The sequence below is a fragment of the Megalops cyprinoides genome, chromosome 5 (assembly GCF_013368585.1).
Source record: "Megalops cyprinoides isolate fMegCyp1 chromosome 5, fMegCyp1.pri, whole genome shotgun sequence".
Taxonomy (NCBI): Eukaryota; Metazoa; Chordata; class Actinopteri; order Elopiformes; family Megalopidae; genus Megalops; species Megalops cyprinoides.
The window spans coordinates 14,843,117-14,864,271 of record NC_050587.1 but is presented as its reverse complement, the minus strand read 5'-3'; the positions used below and the strand labels follow the sequence as shown (position 1 = coordinate 14,864,271).

At 38.9% G+C, this 21,155-nt stretch overlaps 2 protein-coding genes across 2 annotated transcripts; both read left to right on the top strand.

Annotated features, from left to right (window-relative positions):
- Nucleotides 1-879: 879 nt before the first annotated feature.
- Nucleotides 880-7,694, top strand: LOC118777692 (proteinase-activated receptor 1-like). Its single transcript, XM_036528801.1, has 4 exons — nucleotides 880-1,305; nucleotides 2,366-2,452; nucleotides 5,781-5,840; nucleotides 6,426-7,694. Exons 2-4 carry the CDS (start codon nucleotides 2,389-2,391, stop codon nucleotides 7,472-7,474), a joined length of 1,173 nt encoding a protein of 390 aa, XP_036384694.1. The 5' UTR covers nucleotides 880-1,305; nucleotides 2,366-2,388; the 3' UTR covers nucleotides 7,475-7,694.
- Nucleotides 7,695-14,364: 6,670 nt separating this feature from the next.
- Nucleotides 14,365-15,859, top strand: LOC118777652 (proteinase-activated receptor 1-like). Its single transcript, XM_036528758.1, has 2 exons — nucleotides 14,365-14,383; nucleotides 14,582-15,859. Exons 1-2 carry the CDS (start codon nucleotides 14,365-14,367, stop codon nucleotides 15,724-15,726), a joined length of 1,164 nt encoding a protein of 387 aa, XP_036384651.1. The 3' UTR covers nucleotides 15,727-15,859.
- Nucleotides 15,860-21,155: the final 5,296 nt, after the last annotated feature.

Genomic DNA, 21,155 nt, shown 5'->3' with positions numbered 1-21,155 from the left:
TATACAGTATTTCCCATATTCATGCCTGGAAGAATCTTGTAATACAATAATTTCAGACACCCCTAAAGTGGACCATACTGTAAATTTAGAATTACAGGTAAGAAGGATATATAAATGTTTCGACACTCTTTTGGGGGGGGTCCAAGTCTTAATTAGGGGGGCCAGACCCCGATCCCCCCCATAATTTGAACCCTGGCTGTATCCAAGCTGTAGCCAACACAAGGAAAGGAATGTGATGAACATAAATATAAACCACATATGATAGAAGCAACATTTGACATATGTTTCACAGTCTGCTTTCAACTCAACAAAAGCCAAGCCATGCCCCTAGAAGCAAGGAATATATCCCAAAGCTTGGAGGAACATATTTTAGCTGAAATAGAAATCTGAAGAATGTAGAAAATGTGTAGAAATAACAGCATTATTAGAAGATTTCAGTGAAATACCCAGACAATTAAGGCCATGACTTCAACATTTGCAGCCAGTGAGCCAGTGCAGGAGACAGTATCAATCCTTTTGGGAGGCCAGTTTCTCTGGCAGAGTAATGTGACATTTCCTCTCTGGGCAGCTTGATTAAGCAGTCATTTAAACATATTTGTGCTTCCTGTCCATCCCCTGAGACACAAAGGGAATGTGGCCACGCCTGTATTTACATACAAACATCACGTAATTTCATGCCCTAAGGGTCGACATTCTAGTTTTGATTCTAAACAGCCTGTCCATTGTTGGAGGAAATGAGATAGTAAGTCATTTTCTTCCCAATTAAAACTGTGCTGGGAAACATGCGTACGAGTTTTGTGGGGGCGGTTTAATCACAAAGTTATCCAATTTTTAAGAGAAGTGACTTTTGAGTATCAGTAGTATAATAAGTAAGTAAATAAGAGTAGATGTAGAGCATACTGCAGAGTACTGTCAGAAGACATTTCAGAAGCATCACTGTAAGCGATGCTGCAGTTATTTTTATGGTATCTTAACAGAAATCAATTAGCAAACAATAAGCTACAATAAGGTTGTATAATGCATAAAATGATAGCTTGACTGAGAGTATTGATTTGGGAACCTGATGCTTCAGAGTAAAAGCTATGAGATCACAGAAGTTTTAGGCCTCAGTTGCATCCAAAGGACAGGATACTTCAAAAGAAAATCTCAGCTCCACTTGACTGGACCTCATTTCTTAAAAAATTCCACCAAGCAAGTTTCAGTGAGGTAGTAACTGCATAAAATCATCTCCTCTTGCGGTAAGAAATACTCATGCATCCCACCATAGTGGCTCACATCACGGCACTCAAAAGCGAAACAGTAAAGGTTAGTGTTTCAAATGTGCAAATGTGCAGTAAGGTGTTTATTGAAGGGCATTCAGAATATATTTGTAAAATAAAATATCTAACAAAAATTGTAATAAATTGTTTATTATACATGTTTCCATGGTCATCACATTGTAACTATATTTTCGTCAAAACTTAGAAGGACAAATTAATATGAGATTGTTCAATCTTAACATTTTCTAATCCTCAATTTTCAATTACTTACTGATGACCCACTTGATAACCCTGATTACAATTGATAATGTGTAATAATTTAGTGATAATAACCGACCTCTTCAGACTGTACTTCATCTTCCCTACCCTAGTGTAATCTTTTGTTCTCCTACATGCTCTATGGTAGCTCTCTGTTTTAAAATAATCGTGTTAAACATTATTATTTGCGTGAACATGCTAATTGAGATATTGCGTTTCTAGGGTGAATATACGTCCTCTTTTTCCAGGACATGTCCTCGTTTTGGGACCTAAAACATGCGTCTCTAAACGAGGACATGTCCGGGAAAAAGAGGACGTATGGTCACCTTAGTTTCACTTACGTGTTGAAATATACAGGCGCATTCGTAGTCTCAGCACTGTGTTTGGCACTGTTTAAATGTGCCTTGTTTCCTTGTTTTGTACAATATTTCATGATGTTCTCTTGAATGCACTTTGTACTAGTAGTTTGAAAGTCGCTCTAAATAGCGTCTGCTAAATGACAAAAAATGCAAAACATCAGTTAACCGGGTTGGATATCATGTTCAAAAACAGATACTTAACAAGGTAGGATAATATTAAAACATTTAACGGCGAAGGACACAGACACAGCGGTGTCGTTTGACATTAGATTTATTGTCATGCCTCGTGAACTTCTTGGACACTACATTGGCTGTCATGTTGGTCCTACTTCACCGAAATGATGTGCTTCAACTGCAGTTCAGCACCACTTGTTAAAGTGTACTAGGCGTTAACCGGACGCTGTAGCCTCGGTCATTAACGTTCAAATACTGTAGCATACAAGTCCAGGTTTTTGACTTGCACATTCACGCCACCTTTTTATTTTTCAGCACTTACAGTGGAAAGTACAGGCATGATTTTCAAAGTTGTTATCACTGTGTTGATCGTTGCCGTTCACGGCGCTGTCGCAGGAAATGGTATGTTATTATCTCTTCGTATTTTTCTTTGCTTTTTTGACAACTTTTATGTCTGAGGTTTGTGTATGTTTTCCAATTGACGAACTGCCGAAATGTGGTATCACTTTCATTGTATGACTTGTATTGTGTCAACCATTCTAGGGCAATATGCAAGCTATCTTATCTGCCCTATCTGTCTGTCTTAAAAGTGAAAGTATGATGCACTTTGACTTTAATATTAGGGATGACCTGTGATAAACAAATATTATGTATAGCCTAATAGATCAATAAAATATTATGTATCATAGATCAAATTTGCAATAGATTTTCTATTTGGCAAATGGAAGAGTTAACCATATTTTCTAGCCTTTATTATTTATTAATTTTCCCAAAATGCCTCAGAATACATTTATCCGAAAATCACGACAAGGCTTTTACCGACACACCACCCTCTCATATGGTGCTGATTAGTCACTTGGTGGGGCTATACTAGTGAACTGAAATTCTGATTTTCAAAAAATATCGTTAAAAATCAATAATATATGGCATCGGTCTCAGACTTGGCGCATGTGATTTCTAACAATACAATTTTGACCCAGGATCCAGAAAAACCATCTTATTGAATTCTCAGTTGTTGTTGTTTTTTTTTTTTTTTCATAAACCGCCAGTTGCTATGGCACTTTCACGAATACATTCTTTAACAGTTACCCAAAACTCAAGTGAAAGCCTGTCTCAGTTCATGGTCAGATTTCAGTTTTATTCCAGTTTAAAGTGTATTTAATACAAATGACTCAACACACTTGACAGAATAAGGAGTTAGGAACAATGTAAGACAAACAATTGAGAACAACAATACACACAGTGGATGAAAACAGAAATGCACAGATGAGGTGAAAGGGGGTGGGTGGTTGGGGTGAGGAATATGGGAGGGGGGGTAGCTGGGGAAGACTTATGGGAAATAGTTAGGGGAAAATAGCCTGTAGAGGTGAATTTGCAATCTGGGACCATTTCTGACCCCCTGACAGAGGCAGGAAGACTATTCCTGACTATTCCGTTAGGGGCTCGGGCTCCTGGGATGCACCTCACACAGTGGTCGCTGCCAGGCTCCCTACTGTAACATTCGGAGAAATGGAATCACCAATTTTCAATCATTTTCAAGTAGGAGCACAACTGATTGTGGGCTTGTTACAAGAATAGGATAGGTCAGTTAAAAGGGAATACCTTTCAGAGGTAAATACTGGAGAGGGGTTATACTTTACAGAGCAGCAACTAAGCTGCCCACTCACAGGCATGAGATGAGCCTGTACTGAGAACTGCATTAGGGGAAGACAGGTGTAAAGAATGCCACAATGAGAGTCAAGGATTCTTGAGACTGATATATGTCACTTAATTGTAAGAACGAGAAAGATGCTATACTGTACATAAGGGGGGAGGCAGTTATAGTTCTTCTTGTTTTTCCAGCCTTGGGGGTTATGATGTGTGTGAGAGGTGGTGTGGTCAGGTCGATTGAGAATTACACTAATGTTGAGGTCTGGGTGAGCTGGAGCCAATGCATACTCCAGTTCTTTTGGTTTTAGGAGTGAGTCAATAAATTCCTCACTTTCCTATGTCATATAGATTCTGTATATGTCCCTCTATGTCAGCTATCTTTTTAAGGAGACCAGCAATCTTATTGCACTTTAAACAGATGCCACCACTATTTAGTTGCTTCCTTGAGTTTAGTTCATCCATGCCGCTGTGACAAGCGAGAATCCAAATGCAAAGATGACTCAGAATATGCGAGGTTCAGTTAAAAAAAATGAAAGTTATTTTTACTGGAGACTCAGGAGAAACGAAACATGCTTTGTACAAGAGTTCACATACTAAGGACATTGGCTAAAATAACAAAGAACACTGGTGTAAACAATTAATAATTAACACAAGTGAAAGACATTAAATAACTCAGACATAGAACCCAGAATGTTATTTAGCCATCTGGAGGCCTACCCAGGAAAGAAACAGCAGCCATATCCCTGAAAGCCATTTTCTTTGCACAGGGAATTGGTAGGGAAGAATGATTATAGAGTTGGTAAATAAAAGGAATCAGTAAAACAGCCTAAATGAGCCTACATTAACAACAGAATGAGATTAGCAGGTTTAGCTGGCTGTGAGCATAAAATGGTAAAACCATACATAAACAATCAGGGCAAGTGGATTAAAGAGCTCAATAAGTTCAGTATGTCCAAATATAATGAATAACAGAGGAGAGAGAGCTCAGTCTGGTATCTCATGAAGGAGTAGTTAAATCATTGCTGTTTCGCTTTACTCTGCAACAGGTGTTTGTGGTAACTGTGGTAGTAGATGTCACTCAGTCATATGGAATCCAGGAGCACTGTAAACAAGCAGACATTTGCACAGAACAGCCATTAAAACACTGGGTGGCAACAACAGCACTTGACTAAATGGATATGTCTCAAGATAGCTTTCAGCACTTCAGAAAATCAGACAATGCAGTAGGCAAGGACGGTCAAGACGTCACTGGGTCTTTGGGCTTGTTGGCTCCCTGTCAACAGGCTCCCATGGAAGAGTCCTCAGAGAAAGCTATCATGGTCACATTGTGGTAGATATTGTTCTAGCCTTTCGCTACGGACATGACTGAAACAGCTACACCAGAGATTAATGGAGACTCATTGCTAATAGGTACACGACTATGACGAGAGAACAACTCTTAACAATGCAGAGAAAAAGTGTGATAGCCGCATGATGTCAATTAAATAGCTGGTGAAATGCAACCGCTACACAAGGTTTATTAGCTATCTGATGACAGTTACAACATTAATATGAGAAAGCAATGTAATGACATAACAAATGTAGCAGCAAGCAACCTGTGCAGCAGATGTTACCATGGTGATAAAGCATACCGTGGTGTGCTAAAACATGACCACTACAATTTGTAGAATTTGATCCATTTTGGCAATTGCCAGTCAGGTGTTGTACTTAAATTACATCTTTTCCAGAACTGTTTCTTTAAATGTCTTCGACTCTACCCATATACCGGCTCTTTACATTTTATTATGCAATTCTGCCTTTGACTGTATCTTGGACAGGGCATCTCATAACCTTGTATGGACACTCAATACATTTTTGAACCTCATAATGTATTTCTGAAGAAGTCATCATTATTTCCAGAAATATTTATAACTCAGGAATGAAAGGTCATTGAAGAGGTAAACTCACAGGCTGGCTACTGTAACTTGCTATTAATGGTAGGAACATAACTCTATTCTGTGAGTTTGTATATATTCGTAAGTAAAGGTGTCTTAAATGACATATTGCATGACATATTAGCACTTCTTTTTATCAGGTACAGGAACATCAAGGCATCAGAATAAAGGACTCATTGCTACAGGGGTAAACAAGCTAAACAATGGTAAGGACATTTTTTTTCACACCATGAATTATCTGTATAAGAAAAGCAAGCAAGGGGTGCATATCAGCATGGTTGTTCAGTCCAAGGAGTGATTACATGTTTGCACTGTTAGGTCCCAAACTTGGTTTTTAAGCTACTACCCAGCAGATCTGGATTCTTGCCTCAAAGACAAAATTTATTCACTGGTGCAGCATAGGGGAAAATATCTATGCTACCAGCTGATCAAGTCTCTCAGAATGATACTTAACAAAGCATAATCCACACAGCAATGTAAGCCAGCCCACACCCCTGAGTCACCTTATCTTAGTTATTACTGTTAGCTGGAGACAAACTTGATGCTGACACTGGTCATCTCCATAGGATGAGCGTCAACTCCTTTGGCACAATTCTTAGAATATTGTAAAAATTGTAAAGACGCATGTATAGAGAAATTAATCTTTCCCTTCACTACCAGCAATATTTTTGCATAAGCAAGGTTAACTAAGAACAGAAAAAAAACTGCAGAACAGTGAAAAGTCATTGTGGCTTTGTTCAAGTATTGCAGAACAGACATACTGAAATAACACATTGTGCCTTTCATTTCAGAGAGTTGGGCATTCGGTTTCCCAGGGTTCCCTGTAGGAGTAACTGATGAGCCCATCGACTTCTCGGATGACCTCCATGATGATCAGAGACACATAGTCAAGAAACAGTTCAACATCTCTGAGCAGACCAAAAATTTCCTCACTAGCTCTGTAATGACTGTCTTCATCCCCGCAGTCTACACCTTGGTGTTTGTCATCAGTGTCCCTCTCAACAGCATCGCCATCGCAATGTTTGTACTCAGAATCCAACCCAAAAAACCATCTGCGATCTATATGTCCAATCTGGCTGTGGCCGACCTGCTTTTCGTACTGCTGCTCCCCTTCAAGATGTCCTACCACTTCAACAGCAATAACTGGGTGTATGGGCCAGTCATGTGCCGCGTGGTCACCTCTTCCTTCTACTGCAACATGTACTGCTCCATCCTGCTTATGATGTGCATTAGCGTGGACCGCTTCCTGGCCGTGGTTTATCCCATCGACTCGCTGAAATGGCGAGACCAGCAGAAAGCTCTGGTAGTATGCAGTGTCACATGGCTGCTGGCGGTCGCCGGGGTGATGCCCATCCTCCTGTCCGAGCAGGTCGCCTACATCCGGGATCTGGACATCACCACCTGCCATGACGTGTTGGACATTAACAAGCTGCAGGGCTACTACCTCTACTTTTTCCCCATCTTCTCCTGCCTGTTCTTCTTCCTCCCCCTCATCATCACCACCTTCTGCTATGTGCGCATCATTAAGGCCCTCAGGAACAGTAAAAAGTTTAAAGTAAAAAACTCCAAGAAGACCCGGGCCGTGTTCATGGCCATCGTCGTACTGGCCGTCTTCATCACCTGCTTCGCCCCCACCAATGTCATCCTGCTGGTCCACTACCTGCAGTTCACCCACAGCCATGATGACACTTCCTACGCTGCCTACCTGATTTCTGTGTGCATTGGCAGTGTGAGCTGCTGCCTGGACCCACTCATCTACTACTTGGGCTCATGTCAGTACCGGAAGCAGGTGGCCACTGTACTCAGCTGCCAGGCCTCGCAGAAGATACAGAGTACATAATGTGAAAACAGCATGACGACGAAGCTGGACAACCTAAAAGGTGGCAGGGCCAGCCAGTACAACAAGCTGATGGCTGAACACGATGGGTGACTCATACGGACACGTATACCACAAAAAAACATACATGTTAACCAGACGTGTCTTGTAATAACATCATAACATTTACTATTTTTCTAGCTAGTATTACTATGTACAGCCATATTTGAGCAGTGTTAATTTTGGCCCCTTTTTAGATTTAGTTTTAGCCTTTTTTTTGTTTGTTTGTTTTTTCACTAAAACACATATTAGTCTTAGTCATATTTTAGTCATTCTACCCTTCTTATTATTAGTTTAGATTTAAGTGAAAACTCTACACATTTTTGTGAAGTTTTACTCACTTTTTTGTGTTTTTTCAATACATTAATACAGACCTTAATCTTTCATAGAGCACACACAAATGCCCTTAGACTATATTCCATTCATGTCTTTAATTGCTAAGATAACAAAACAGCAAATATTGCTATTGTCAGATTCTATGAGGGACTGCCAGCTGTATATCTGATGTATTTTGTCACCTCCAGCAATCCTATTTACACTAACAAAGGACTTGCTTATTACTCTACTGGCTGAATCAGCTGTGCTAGTACTTGAATGGAACACATGCAAAAACGGAGCACATACCAATCAGTATTGTAATTTAGAAGGTTATATACAGTACACCATTTCAACTTCAGTTATACATTGAGGGCAGGTGCTGACTAGCTAACTAGCCAGGAGAAAATACAGTGCAATTGCAATCCACGGGGGTGGACAAAAAGTCAAAAGTACTGTGTAGACATCGGGATATAAGGAGACAATCGGGTGCACTGAGGTCCGTCTGGTTGTGCAATGCACCCCTAAGCACTCGCATAGCACCGGGCCTGGTAGCTAATATTATTTTATGCCTTCGTGATAAGAGAATGTCAAGTTTAAATTTTATGGGAAGATCAGCGTGTTGCTATATTATTCTATATTTTACCCAGCCTTTGAAGCTAACTTATGACTTCACCTCCAAAATAAATATATTTAGCAACAGTAAGCTAGACTGAATGCAAGGAAGTAAAACCAGCGAGGAAGGCATGCAACTTCAAATAGTTCGCTGCCCAACTATAAAAACACTGTCTTCGCGATCGAACGCTGCTGCGCGTTTCCCTTCGAAGTATATTATATTATATTATATCATATTATATTATATTATATCATATTATATTATATTATAACAATCATGTTGTACTTTTCATACCTCCTCCATAACCATATCAATATTAGGTAAGCTTGGATTGGATACAAATGTTAACGTAAGCTAACGGTAGCCTATGCTCACAGTCTAGGAACAGTATTAGGAAAATGCGTTGAGAATGGTTTACTGAACGGCGTGCATGCGCATGATTACCATATGCAAAAGTTTCATGGTTAAGTGCATGATTATTAGTCCATCAATGACATTTTCGAAAATAAGTTTAGTTATAGTTGTCTTTTTTTCCGTAGTCATTTCGTTTAGTTATCTAGTTATGTTTTTGATTCATTGAAACGTACTGATTAATTTGGATCTTTATACATATATTTTAGTTAGAATTACCAGTATCAGTTTTCTTTACATTTTGATATTGTTCTACAGTTTATCGTTGGGTCTGGTTAACTTGCACGTACGATTAGGTTATTCTAGTGGTAAAGACAGTAATAATGTGAATATGAAGTATGCAAATTTAGCCATGCGAGAGTGTATTAGGTATCAAAAGTAACAAACTAGGAAGACATACAATATATGGTCGAAAACATGATCACATTTTCTTTTATTTCTTCAAGGTTAGTACTTTTACAGAGTCTCATTATAACAACACACATAGTCTGACGTTTATGAGTCAGCGTCCACTTCTGTTCTACTTTTAGCTATGCGGTTTTGATGTCATGATATTCATCCTTGTGGTAATGACACTGGGTATAAAATGTTGCTTCCAGAAGTGCTTTTCCACATGTCACTGTACACATTTCAGCAACTACCTTTCAGTGTTATCCCCTGTAAAGCTATTTGCACTTTTTTTTGGTTGTAACTCTGAGTTGCTGTCTGTGGATACATTCTTAAAAAATGCTCTGCAAATCAAGTCTTCATTGAAGTGTACATTAAATGCACTGCTAAAATATTCCTCTCCAGTGTTTGATGACTAACTTATTTTCCTGTTATGGCTGTATCCAGGGTTTGAATTACAGGGGGGGCATAGAAACACATTTTGCATGTTGACACAAGAAACACGTTTTGCATGTTGACACAAGTTTCACAGCCTGCTTTCAGCTCAACAAAAGGCAAACCATGTACCTAGAAGCACGGAATATATTCCAACATATTCTATCTGAAATATAAATGCGAAGAATGTAGAAAATGTGTAGCAATAAGCATCAGTTCAAGATTTCAGTGAAATGCCCAGACAAATAGGGCCATGACTTCAACTTTTACAGCCAGTGAGCCAATGCAGGAGGGTGCAGGAGACAGTATCAATCCTTTTGGGTTGTCTCGTCTGGCAGAGTAATGTGACATTTCCTCTCTGGACCGCTTAAAAAGCGGTATTTATGCTTCCTGTCCGTCACCTGAGACACAGAGGGAATATGGCATGTCTGCATATATTCTGTAGTTTATAAACTACAACATATTTTATATGTTGTAGTTTTGTTACATGGTATATGGTAGCCCTCTGTTTTTAAATCATCGTGTTAAACATTGTTGGTTGCGTGAACATGCTAATTGAGATATTGCGTTTCACTTACGTGTTGAAATATACAGGGGCATTCGTAGTCTCAGCACTGTGTTTGGCACTGTTTAAATGTGCCTTGTTGTTTCCTTGTTTTGTACAATATTTCATGATGTTCTCTTGAACAGACTTTATATTAGTACTCTGGAAGTCGCTGTGGATAACACAGGCACAACGTTGGCGTTTGACATTAGATTTATTGACAATAAAATTCCTCGTGAACTTGTTTGACAGTACTTTGGCTGTCACTTCTCGTGTTGGTCCTGCATTACCGGAATGATGTACTTCAACTACAATTCCGCACCCCTTTAGCAAGTGTGTGCGTGTCGGGGGGGGGGGGGGGGGCGTTAACCGGGCGCTGTAGCCTCAATACGTCAAAATAATGTAGCATAAAAGTTTGGGTTCTTGACTTGCACACGCCGCCTTTTTATTTTTCAGCGCAGTGGAAACTGCAGGCATGATTTTCAAAGTTATTAATACTATGGTGATGATTGTCGTTCACGGCGCTGTCGCAGGAAATGGTATGTTATTGTCTCTTCATATTTTTCTTTGCTTTTTTTGAGAACTTTCATGTCTGATTTTTGTATATGTTTTCCAATTGACTAACAGTCCAAATGTGGTATAAATTTCATTTTATGACTTGTATTGTGTCAACCATTCATGACAGGATGACTTTAATAGGGAAAAGCTGCAAAATACAAGCTGTCTATCTAATGTCTGTCTAATATCTGTCTTGAAAGTGAAAGTTAAGTATGATGCAGTTTGGCTTTAACATAAGGGATGATTTGTGATGCACAACTATTATCTATGATTATGATTATTATTATGATTTTCAATTTATATAGTCAAAAATCAATAATGACAGAGATCTCAAGCTTGGCACATGTGCTTTAAAACAATACAATTTTGACTCAGGATCCAGAAGAGCCATCTTATTGGATTCTCATCTCTTTTTTTGTTTTGTTTTGTTTTGGTAAAACTTTCACAAATACATTCTTTAACAGTTACCCACAATTTACATAAAAACATGTCTCAGTTCATGGTCAGATTTAAGTTTTATTTCATTTTAAAGTGCATTTAACAGAAAAGTCTCAAAACACTTAGATTAAGCAGTTAGGGACAATTTTTAAAACATTACCTAAGTGACAAACAATTTAAAACAACACTATGCACAGTGGGTGAAAACAGAAATACATACATTAGGTGGAAGGGGGTGGATGGTTGGGGGTGAGAGACAGAGAAAGGGGGTGGGGGTGAGGGGAAAACAGCCTGCAGAGGTGAATTTCAAGTCTGGGACCGTTTCTGACCCCCTGACAGAGGCAGGAAGACTATTCCTGACTATTATGTCAGGGGCTTGGGTTCCTGGTATGCACCTCACAGTGGTTGTTGCTAGGCTCTCTACTCCCACATTCTGAAGAATGGATTCACTGATTTTCATGCATTTTTACGTAGGTGCATAACTGATTATGAACTCATTAAGAGAATGGGATAGGTCAGTTAAAAGGGAATACCTTTCAGAGGTAAATACTGGAGAGGGGTTATACTTTACAGAGCAGCAACTAAGCTGCCCACTCACAGGCATGAGATGAGCCTGTACTGAGAACTGCATTAGGGGAAGACAGGTGTAAAGAATGCCACAATGAGAGTCAAGGATTCTTGAGACTGATATATGTCACTTAATTGTAAGAACGAGAAAGATGCTATACTGTAAATAAGGGGGGAGGCAGTTATAGTTCTTCTTGTTTTTCCAGCCTTGGGGGTTATGATGTGTGTGAGAGGTGGTGTGGTCAGGTCGATTGAGAATTACACTAATGTTGAGGTCTGGGTGAGCTGGAGCCAATGCATACTCCAGTTCTTTTGGTTTTAGGAGTGAGTCAATAAATTCCTCACTTTCCTATGTCATATAGATTCTGGATATGTCCCTCTATGTCAGCTATCTTTTTAAGGAGACCAGCAATCTTATTGCACTTTAAACAGATGCCACCACTATTTAGTTGCTTCCTTGAGTTTAGTTCATCCATGCCGCTGTGACAAGCGAGAATCCAAATGCAAAGATGACTCAGGATATGCGAGGTTCAGTTCAAAGAAAATGAAAGTTATCTTTACTGGAGACTCAGGAGAAACGAAACAGTTTGTACATTTTGTACAAGAGCTCATGCACTAAGCATGGGAGCTCAAAACAGCAGAGAAACAATCAAAGGGCAAGGCTAACATAACAAAGAACACTGGTGTAAACAATTAATAATTAACACAAGTGAAAGACATTAAATAAGCCAGACATAGAACCCAGGAGGTTGTTCAGCCATCTGGTGGCCTACCCGGGAAAGAAACAGCAGCCATATCCCTGAAAGCCATTTTCTTTGCATGGGGAATTGGTAGGGAAGAATGATTAAAGAGTTGATAAAGAAATGATTAAGAAATAAAAGGAATCGCTAAAACAGCCTAAATGAGCCTACATTAACAACAGAATGAGATTAGCGGGTTTAGCTGGTTGTGAGCATAAAATGGTAAAACCATACATAAACAATCAGGGCAAGTGGATAAAAGAGCTCAATAAGTTCAGTGTGTCCAAATATAATGAATAACAGTGGAGAGAGAGCTCAGTCTGGTAAGTCAGAAAACCAGGCAGTGGAATAAGTGCAGGGTTTTCAGTTCATCTCATGAAGGAGTAGTTAAATCATTGCTGTTTCGCTTTACTCTGCAACAGGTGTTTGTGGCAACTGTGGTAGTAGATGTCACTCATATGGAATCCAGGAGCACTGTAAACATGCAGACATTTGCACAGAACAGTCATTAAAACACTGGGTGGCAACAACAGCACTTGACTAAATGGATATGTCTCAAGATAGCTTTCAGCACAAATCAGACAATGCAGTAGGCAAGGACGGTCAAGATGTCACTGGGTCTTTGGGCTTGTTGGCTCCCCAGCAATAGGCTCCCATGGAAGAGTCCTCAGAGAAAGCTGTTGTCACGGTCCCCTTGTGGTAGATATTATTCTAGCCTTTTGCTAACGACATAACTGAAACAGCTATAGCAGAGATTAATGGAGACGCATTGAGAACAACTCTTAACAATGCAGATAAAAAGTGGGATAGCCGAATGATGTCAATTAAATAGCTGGTGGAATGCAACCACTAAACAAGGCTTATTAGCTATCTGATGAGTTTCAACATTAATATGAGAAGGCAATGTGATGACATAACAAATGTAGCAGCAAGCAACCTGTGCAGCAGATGTGACCATGGTGATACAGTGTGTGCTTAAACATGGCAACTACCAGTTGTAGAATTTTGGCAATTGCCAGTGAGGTGTTGTACTTAAATGGCATGTTTTCCTGAACTATTTCCTGAAATGGCCTGAACAACAGCTCTTTGATTTTACCCACATACCATCTCTTTACATTGAATTATACAATTGCTGCCTTTGACTATATCTTAGGGCATCATATAACCTTGTATGGAGACTCAATGCATTTTGAACCTTCCTAATGTATTTATGAAGAAGCCATCAGTATTTCCCAAAATATTTATATAGGAATGAAAGGTCATTGAAGAGGTAAACTCACAGGCTCACTACTGTAACTTGCTATTAATGGTAGGAACACAAATCTCTACTGTATATTTGCATATATAAAGGTGAAGTCTGTCCATGACATATTGACACTTCTTTTTATCATTTACAGGAACATCAAGGCATCAGAATAAAGGACTCATGACTACAGGGGTAAACAAGCTAAACAATGGTAAAGACATTTTCTTTCATACCATGAATTATCTTTATGTGAATGTAAACAAGGCACAATATTCTTCAATCTAGCAGGAAGCATCAGGGGTGCATATCAGCATGGCCGCTCAGTCCAGGGAGTGATTACACGTGTGCACTGTTAGGTCCCAAACTTGGATATTGCACTACTACCCAGGAGATCTGGATTCTTGCCTAAAGAACCAAGTTCATTCACTGATGCAGCATAGGGAAAAATATCTAAGCTACCAGCCAAGCAAGTCTTTCAGAATGATACTTACAAAGTGTATTACACACAGCAATGTAAGCCAGTCCACACCCCTGAGTGGCCTTATCTTAGTTATTACTGTTAGCTTGAGACAAACTGACACTGGCCATCACCATAGGATGAGCGTCAGCTCCTTGGGCATAATTTTTAGAATATTGTAGCAAATGTACTTGGAGCATGTTTAGAAAAATTAATGTTCCCCTTCAATATTTTCACATACGCAAGGCTACTTAAGAGAACAGAACAGAACTGGAGAATGGTGAGAAGTCCCCGTGGCTATGTTCAATCATTGTAGAGCAGACATAGTGAAATAACACATTGTGCCTTTCATTTCAGAGAGTTGGGTATTCAATTTCCCAGGGTTCCCTGTAGGAGTAACTGATGAGCCCGTCGACTCATCTACTCATCTCGTCACCCATCTACTCAAGGAGCAGTTCAACATCTCTGACCTGGCCAAAAAGTTCCTCACTAGCTCTGTGATGACTGTCTTCATCCCCACAACCTACACCTTGGTGTTCATCATCAGTGTCCCTCTCAACAGCATCGCCATCGTGATATTTGTACTCAGAATCCAACCCAAAAAACCATCTGCGATCTATATATTCAATCTGGCTGTGGCCGACCTGCTTTTCGTACTGCTGCTCCCCTTCAAGATGTCCTACCACTTCAACAGCAATAACTGGGTGTATGGGCCAGTCATGTGCCGTGTGGTCATCTCTGCCCTCTACTGCAACATGTACTGCTCCGTCCTGCTTATGATGTGCATTAGTGTGGACCGCTTCCTGGGTGTGGTTTATCCTATCAACTCGCTGACCTGGCGAAACCAGCAGAAAGCTCTGGTAGTATGCAGTGTCACATGGCTGCTGGCGGTCGCCGGGGTGATGCCCATCCTGCTGTCCGAGCAGGTCGCCTACATCCGGGATCTGGACATCACCACCTGCCATGACGTGTTGGACATTAACAAGCTGCAGGGCTACTACCTCTACTTTTTCCCCATCTTCTCCTGCCTGTTCTTCTTCCTCCCCCTCATCATCACCACCTTCTGCTATGTGCGCATCATTAAGGCCCTCAGGAACAGTAAAAAGTTTAAAGTAAAAAACTCCAAGAAGACCCAGGCTGTGTTCATGGCCATCGTTGTACTGGCCGTCTTCATCGTCTGCTTCGCCCCCACCAATGTCATCCTGCTGGTCCACTACCTGCAGTTCACCCACAGCCATGATGACACTTCCTACGCTGCCTACCTGATTTCTGTGTGCATTGGCAGTGTGAGCTGCTGCCTGGACCCACTCATCTACTACTTGGGCTCATGTCAGTACCGGAAGCAGGTGGCCACTGTACTCAGCTGCCAGGCCTCACCAGAGTTTCAGAGCACACAATGCGAAAACACCAAGACCACAAAGCTGGACACCTTCAAGGGTGGCATGGCTAAACAGTACAACAATTTGAATTTTGCTAAATCAGAAAATGTATCACCGCTGTGAGAACATATTGCAAAATCCAATTACAACATCACATAAAGCTGGCTCGAATGTAATACACACATTTTTTTTTTCTAAAAAATCATGTCATTTTTTGCATAAGACATCTCAAAAGCCGGCTTGTTAATTAGCTCCTTTGCTGGCTAGCTATAAAATTCAGCAGTGCCATTTAGATAATGTTAGGAAAGTTACTGTAGGTATTTTAACTCAGTTCAGTCATATTTTTTTTTCTTATCAGCATTGTTTCTCTGGAAAATATCATCTTGTGATACTTCGTATTGTGAGCTGAATGCATCATCTCATGCTTACCAAACACCTCAGGTGACTCATACAGATGTATAAAAGACTTGAAATTCACATGTTAAGATCACTTGTCCAGGATTACCAGGATCATATTTTCTGTTTATTTTTTAGCTTCTATTACTCTGTACAGTCACGTTTTGTGCCATAAACATTCTTACTCTGTATTTGATTGTTTTTGTTTCATTCAAACCTATTCATAAATATGAATATTTATGCATGTATTCAAATTATTATTTAATTTTTTCCTTGTTTCATTGTGATATTGTTTTACAAGTGGTCGTTGGATCTGGTTACCTTGTATGTCACAAAATAATTCTAGTGGTGAAGGCAGTATTAATAATGTGAGTATAAGATATGCAAATGTTTAGGCATGTAAAAATATGACACTAGGTATCAAAAGTGACAGACTTAAAGGAATTATAGTATTTGAGTATCCAGGCTATGCCATGCACATGGAAAACAAATGTAAGAAACATCTGTGGAGGCATGATAGAAGCAACATCTTACAGGTTGGTACACATATCACAATCCTCTTTCAGCTCAACAAAGTAACCTACAACCTAGAAGTAACAAAGAAATTCCATAGCTTGGAAGAACATATTTAAGCTGAAACAGATATGTGAAAAAATGTAAAAATATATGTAACAATAATTGTATCACTAGAAGATTTCAGTGAAATGCCAAGAAAATAAGGCCATGATTTCAAACTTAACAGTTTCAGATATGAGCCAGTTATAGCATATATTAGTCATGACATGCAGAACATTTAGTGACTTGCATGTGGTTGTAGGACAGCGAAACCTAAAACAGAAGCAAGTGTTTTAGCAGTGATGGTGTCATTTTCCTCCCAATTTTAACTGTTCTGGGAAACATGAACCTGGGTTAGAGGTTGGGAGCATGCAAGGAAGTTGTAAAGGAAGTTGCTTTCAGTATCATTAGTATAGTTAGTAGGTAATATAGTAAGAGTAGATGTATAGAATACTATTAGAAAACAACACTGTAAGCTATAAGATGTAAACAAGTGTCACTGATAAATTTTTGCATCCCTCCATACTGGCTAAGAGCTATGCAGTCAACTTATTGAATCTTACCATACATAAAGGTTAATGTTCCAGTTCTTAATGTACAGTTTCTAAATTATGAAGATAGCAATTGTTGATCGCAATGTATGCTGGATGTCTGGGTAAAAACTGTATGAAAATATTTGGTCATAAATTAAAGAGTTTGATTATAAATGGTTTTCGTGGTCATCACATGGTAGCTATATTTATTGTGAAAACTTGGAAGGATAAATTATTATGAAATTGTTTGACCTTCATGCATCACTTTCCGGTCCTGCACTTACAATTATTTACTGATGATGGCGCCAAAATCCTATTTTATTTAAAGATGCACAACTATTACCTCAATAAAACGTCATTTTTTAAAACAGAGGTATTTAACAAGGTAATATTTGTATATTTTCATGGTGAAGAACACAGGCACAACAGTGTCATTTGACATTACATTCATTGGCATGCCTCGTGAACTTGTTTGACACTGAGCTGGCTGTCACTTCTCACAATGGTCTGACTTTAATGGCCAAAGAGAGATGACCTTTGGACTCTCCAAATTCCACAGTTTGTAAAGAAGTTAAATAATAACTTTTTTACATCGAATGACTTAAGACTTCATTCAAGCCCCATTCAATGCCTGGTTAATTTTTCAAACTTTATTTATTTATTTATTTTATTTACTTTTATTTATTTTTTTTATAACTATTACAAATTTTCTCCTACATCACATGATATGTATGTGTGTCTGTCTGTGAATGCACATATAGGTCTCAATTTTAACTTCAGATTGGTCGTGACAAAGGAAGATTCTAGCGTAACCTTACATTTAGCTGAATCAACTTTTTCTCTAGGTAAATTATTGCAAACTATTGTTATACATGGTATTTCATAAGGGCTCTCTTTCCAACATTCCTTCCCCCATCCTCCAGAAACAATTTATTGAAATAATTCTCAGCAGAAAAGGAAATCAGAGCAGGCCAAAATGCCTTTTTGTTTCAAAGGACACATTTATTGACAAAATATACTTGCCAGAAGCCTGAGGCTGAGCATTTGTGCGTCTGAAGGTGAAGCCTTTAAGACAAAACAAAGGATGACGTTTCAAGTTGAACATTGGAATGTGTTCTCTTAAGTCATGTTTGTTTTACACGTCACCAATTTTATTTAATTTGCATGCTCTTAAAAATCAAAAGGGAAAAAGACCAACAATGTAGCAAAGGATCTTACAATACATAACAATTTTTTACAATAGACTAAAACCATAAAAAATGAGGCTGCGTAATCTTTTCAGTTATTGTTCTAAAAATATGGTACAACAGCTCTGCAGTCAAAGAGGAGAAGAGTGCTAAAATTACCTGGGAAATGGAATACTTCTTTGCAGCTGAAAGAGTTCCTATATTTTGTGGTGCTGTTTTTGCTAAGCATCTGTTTTGTGAGAAAGTTCCTGCAAGCTATGCTGTGAGGTGTGTTGTTTGGGACAGCTTCTGCAGACATATCAAAAAATGTAACCAGGAAGATAACTTGTACTTCTTTAATTTTCTTTGTTATTTTTGCAATTAGCCATTTATGGTTCATCACCTTTCCCTCCACTCCAATAGACAGATGTGGAATGCTGGGACTTTATACAGCAGTGTTCAGCCCACTTAGAACATACAGCACTCATTTGCATCACCTGGAAACAATCTGATTAAACCACTGCTGATGTGGTTTGCCTGAATGAAAAAACACACCTTTTCTCTGTCATTTACTTTCCTTTCTGACCAGAAGCATACCTAAAAAACCTGCAATGGCACTACTTTTCAGTATTTTTGAAGACAATATTTCTGAACTTACAACTGCACATCCTTGTAGTATGATAATATTCTTCATTGATTTACTGATATTCTTTTTCTTTTTCAGAAACTAGTAACATAATGTTGAATAACCACAATAGTGAATAACCCACCAAATAAATGAAGGTCAGGATCTAACTCTAATATCTATAATAATTATTTTATAATTATTACTTTACACTGTTTAGATTAAACTCATTGAGTGTCTGCAACTGCCAGTAGGACTCTTTCCATCTTACTTAGTCACCTCTGCAAATGTTTCCACATTATTGGGATACCAATAAAGCCATGGACTTGAAACTGTCTCGAAAAAAAAAATTATATCACATTTTTGACAAAAAGATGATAGACTTTTCATTGAATCGTCATCTATTGTTTATTATACGCTGTGGCTGTAAACTACTGAAACAGTTTCATTGAACAGGAATGAACATAAAATAAAACACATTCTTATAATTCCAAGTGTTGTAGTTTATGTTTGCTCCGGAGGCTGAGAGGTTGGATGAAGCTAAAATGTTACCATTCCTGTTTGGTGGCCCTGTTCATTTTAAATGTCCCATAAAAGGTGAACACAAAACTATCCCAGGCCTTCTGGTATGTGTTATGGTTCAATGTAGCTTTTTTAATTGGAAGTACTGAAACATGAATGTATGTGAAGGCACAGAACGATCGTCATTGTGAACACAATGCATTTGCTCCTGGATGACGGTATGATTGCTGACAACATACAATACTTGGAAGATGAGAGCAAACTTCAGTGTGGCTAATGTTTTTGCTTTGTGAGATGAATATCTAGAGGTGCTTCTTTAGTTACACATTTTACAGAGACATGTCACAATCCTGCGGTACTTATCCTAGGTTTATCATCTCCCTTTAAGAGCATTTTTTTCCAGCCACCTTGGTCTGTGCAAATACCAACAATTGTCACTAATCCATTTGGGGCATTCATAGACCATGACCTATGGCCCAGGGACAATAACTTAGAATTTAAGTACCAACCCAAGAAACCCCAGTGTTTTTCCACCGTCCTCCAGAAACAAGAACCCTAGGTCATGCTAGATCCCACCAAAGAAAAGGGTTCCTTCCCATGAACAGAGAAACTGACCATAATGAAATGGTTAAATAAAATGGTTGACCTGGACATTGTTACTTAAGTAGCTACCTGCTTTGATAATAATGTGCAAATGCACTGAATCCCTGCATGTCCTGTTGTGCAAACATTTATTTATACAACAATCATCCCCACTGTCAAACACTATTGCCACCATTTCCCTCTGTTCCACTACATAACTTGTTATGCACAATATCATTCTATCAGCTAACATACAGTACCAAAATAAATGATGTCTTATTAAGAATAGTTTCAGCATACAAAATCTCCACAAGGTGTCACAAATCTTGAAAGACCTCATTCTCTTCCAGTGGTAAGATAAAAAAATATAGGAACAAGTTACATCACAGCATTTAGGAAACACTGGATAGGTTTGCTCCGATATAGCACTGGTCCTGGTATTGTAAGGTAGTTTCAGCAGACTTCTTCACCATAACTTGGCTTCATTTTGATATTAATAATTTCAGTTGCAGAGTTCAATTGTTAGAGTTTGTGCTGGCTCATAGGGAATATGTGCTCAGGGCAAATGAGTAACTTGGGATTTTTTGCACCAAAAGTGTTTGTGTTGTGATGCTTATGTTTTATCCAGACATTTATGTATGTACTCCTCCATCTAAATTAGGAGATGTTAATGCAGTTTACTGATTAATATATAATGTGAACAAATTCCTTCCTATTCAGCAGATTTCTTTATACGTATTGCATCAGGGTCTATGATAATGCATTCTGTTTGACTGATGTACTGAAACATCATATTTGATTTCCATGTCCCTGTTCCTCTGTTTCCTTCCCCTTTTGATTCGCAAGTTGGTTGTCCCATGTATTTGTGTATAACTGTCTCAGGGATTTTAAAACCTCACTGGACAAAGCTGGCAAATTACGTGCGTATTGACAGGGTTTTATGATGTTGGACAACATTAAGGCAATGTGCACTTTGTCGTGATTGCTGAAGAAGCCTTAATTCATGTGACATGGACTGCTGTAGCAAATATGCATGATCTCATTGATGCATGATCTCATTTTCTATTACTCAATGTGTTGACGTATGACCGTGTGAACAATCAAACACACAGTGAATTCAGAAATATTTCCTGAGCGCGCCACAGTAAATACTAAGATGCCGGGGGATAGAGT